Source organism: Terrapene carolina, unplaced genomic scaffold, assembly GCF_002925995.2.
Source record: "Terrapene carolina triunguis isolate 2854851 unplaced genomic scaffold, T_m_triunguis-2.0 Scaffold6592, whole genome shotgun sequence".
In the NCBI taxonomy this organism is placed as follows: Eukaryota; Metazoa; Chordata; order Testudines; family Emydidae; genus Terrapene; species Terrapene triunguis.
Genome location: NW_020670943.1, coordinates 1 through 2,329, shown reverse-complemented (window position 1 = coordinate 2,329; position 2,329 = coordinate 1). Strand labels below are relative to the sequence as shown.

The window sequence follows — 2,329 nt, the reverse complement described above, 5'->3', positions numbered from 1 at the left end:
GGAGCTCCGACCCCACCACCGCCCATCACTGGGAGCCCCGACCCCACCACCACCCTCACTGGGAGCCCTGACCCCACCACCACCCTCTGACCGCCACCCCTCATTGGGAGCCCCGACCCCACCAACGCCCCCCGACCACCACCCCTCACTGGGAGCCCTGACCCCACCACCGACCACCGCCCCTCACTGGGAGCCCCAGCCCCACCAACGCAGCCACTACAAAACTAAGTTGACTTAACCAACCACCGCCCCTCACTGAGAGCCCTGCCCCCACCCCGACTACTGCCCCTCACTGGGAGCCCCAGCCCCGCCACCGCCCCCCGACCACCACCCCTCACTAGGAGCCCTGACCCCACCAACGCCGCCACTACAAAACTAAGTTGACTGAAGTTGCATCAACATACAGTAATTAAATCGGTTTGGCATGTCCACACTGGCTCCTTTTGTTGGCGTGCGCGTCCTCACCAGGAGCACTTGCACCAATTTAAATGTCAGTGGGGCACTGATAGCCTGAGCCCCACCGCCCGGGGGACCAACAGCCTGAGCCCCGCCACCCGGGACTGACAGCCAGAACAGTCTGATGTAAGCAGTGCAGTGTCTACACGGACACTGCATCAACCTAACTGCATTGACTGAAGCGCTACATCTCATGGAGGTGGAGTTATTAGGTCGGTGTACTCAGCTACTCACATCGGTGGGAGAACGGCTGTAGTGTGTAGACTCTGACAGAGCTAGGTGGCCATAAGCTGCCTTACTACAACCTAACTCTGCAGTACAGACCAGGCCTTAGCTTCCAAGTGAAAGGCTGATTCTACCAGCTGCTTGCCCCACACTTTCCTTGGGGCCCTGAGTGGTAGCATGGATTCCCTTGAACTCACTTCTGTCATAAAGTTTCTGCAGTCAGATTAGCTGCCAGTTCTGCGGATGATGTACAAGCCAGAGTAGCCTCCTGTATCCAAACTGGGGATCTCTGCAAGGTTAGGGTAGACTCAAGCTCCATCCCTCTGAGCTGGGGGGCCCTGCAGGGTTAGGGTAGATTTCAGCCCCATCTCTCTGAGCTGGGGGGCCCTGCAGGGCTACCTATCTATGGTGTTTTCAGGGTGCCTGTCATAGTGGCATCTAAGCACTTGAATAAAGTGATAAGCTATGACTGGTACATGCTAGGAGCTGCTCTGTGGAATAGAAAGAGGTCACTGGGACGCAGGCACATTCTGATCAAACTGGCCCTTTACCATGTGCTATTGGAAAGAGAGGGGACAGGAAGCTGCATGATGCTGCGGTATTTCCAATGGTGGGGGTTTATTGGCTGATTCACCAGAAACAAGCCAACAGTTCAATCATTAACTAGATCAGGAACTTGGGGGGGTCACACCCCCGCTTTATCTCCCACTCCCAGCACACCGCAGAGCCCCACCTAAACTCACATGGGGCAAGTGAGATTAAGGACAAAGCCCGCCATGGAGATCTTCCTTCGTTTGTTGCCAATGATGCTACAACAGGCCAGTCAGTGTCCCCGAGGGTCCAGTCTGCAGTGCCCGCGGTGACAGTGGTTCAAACAGCAAGGTTGCCTCCATGCTGGATCCTGGAGGCAAATCCAGTCTCTCCCTGCTCCCCGACTGCCCCAATGAATGATTCTACAGCAGTTACAAAATACGCAAGAGTGAGACTTGACCCCAGAAAGTGCGACGCTGTGTGCAATGCAGAGCCCGTGTGGTTATTCTGTGAGAAGTGTCACCAGCTGGCCTCGGAGCTGTGACAGCTGCGGCTCAGGGAGGAGGTATCTCTGGATGATGTGAATGGCTGCTGTCTCCGTAATGCTCTGGAAGTCCTCGGCAGTTTTGATGGGCAAGTGCCCAGCCAGCTCACAAAGTGCCACATTAAATGCAGCTTCCCCTTTGGACCCAAAGCAGGACCTCCTGGCCCAGATGAGCACCCGGATTCCAGAGCGGGTCTCCGAGTGGGATGGCTCCCCAGGATCAGTTCCCCGGGTCACAAACACGTTGTGTGCAATCTCTTTATCCACCAGGTAGTCAGTGACTTGGCAGACGTTGTGCGCCAGGGCCCCCAGGCCCTCCCCTTCACTATAGAACAGGAACCCTGGGGCCGGGACCCCCCGCAGGAAGTGGAAGTTGAGTGTGGGGCACAGGGGTTCGCCTGGGGCAGTCTCAATCAGGAGCTCCCAATCCAGGTAAAACCCATGTAGGTGCAAGTGGTTGACCGAGGCGAAGGCTCCCAGGCTGTTAAACCCAACGCGGAAGCCTGGGTGGGCACTGAGAAGAACCGACTCCAGCCCGAACTGGAGCAGCTCCTGGGTGAGAATCTGAGGCAG

The 2,329-nt window shown here is 56.9% G+C and overlaps 1 protein-coding gene across 1 annotated transcript; it reads right to left on the bottom strand.

Moving 5' to 3' along the window:
* Nucleotides 1-1,644: 1,644 nt before the first annotated feature.
* LOC113408298 (GDP-D-glucose phosphorylase 1-like) lies at nucleotides 1,645-2,326 on the bottom strand (the record flags this gene model as incomplete). Its single annotated transcript, XM_026661481.1, has 1 exon — nucleotides 1,645-2,326. A coding segment is annotated over one exon (612 nt), but the record flags the coding sequence as incomplete, so codon positions are not given.
* Nucleotides 2,327-2,329: the final 3 nt, after the last annotated feature.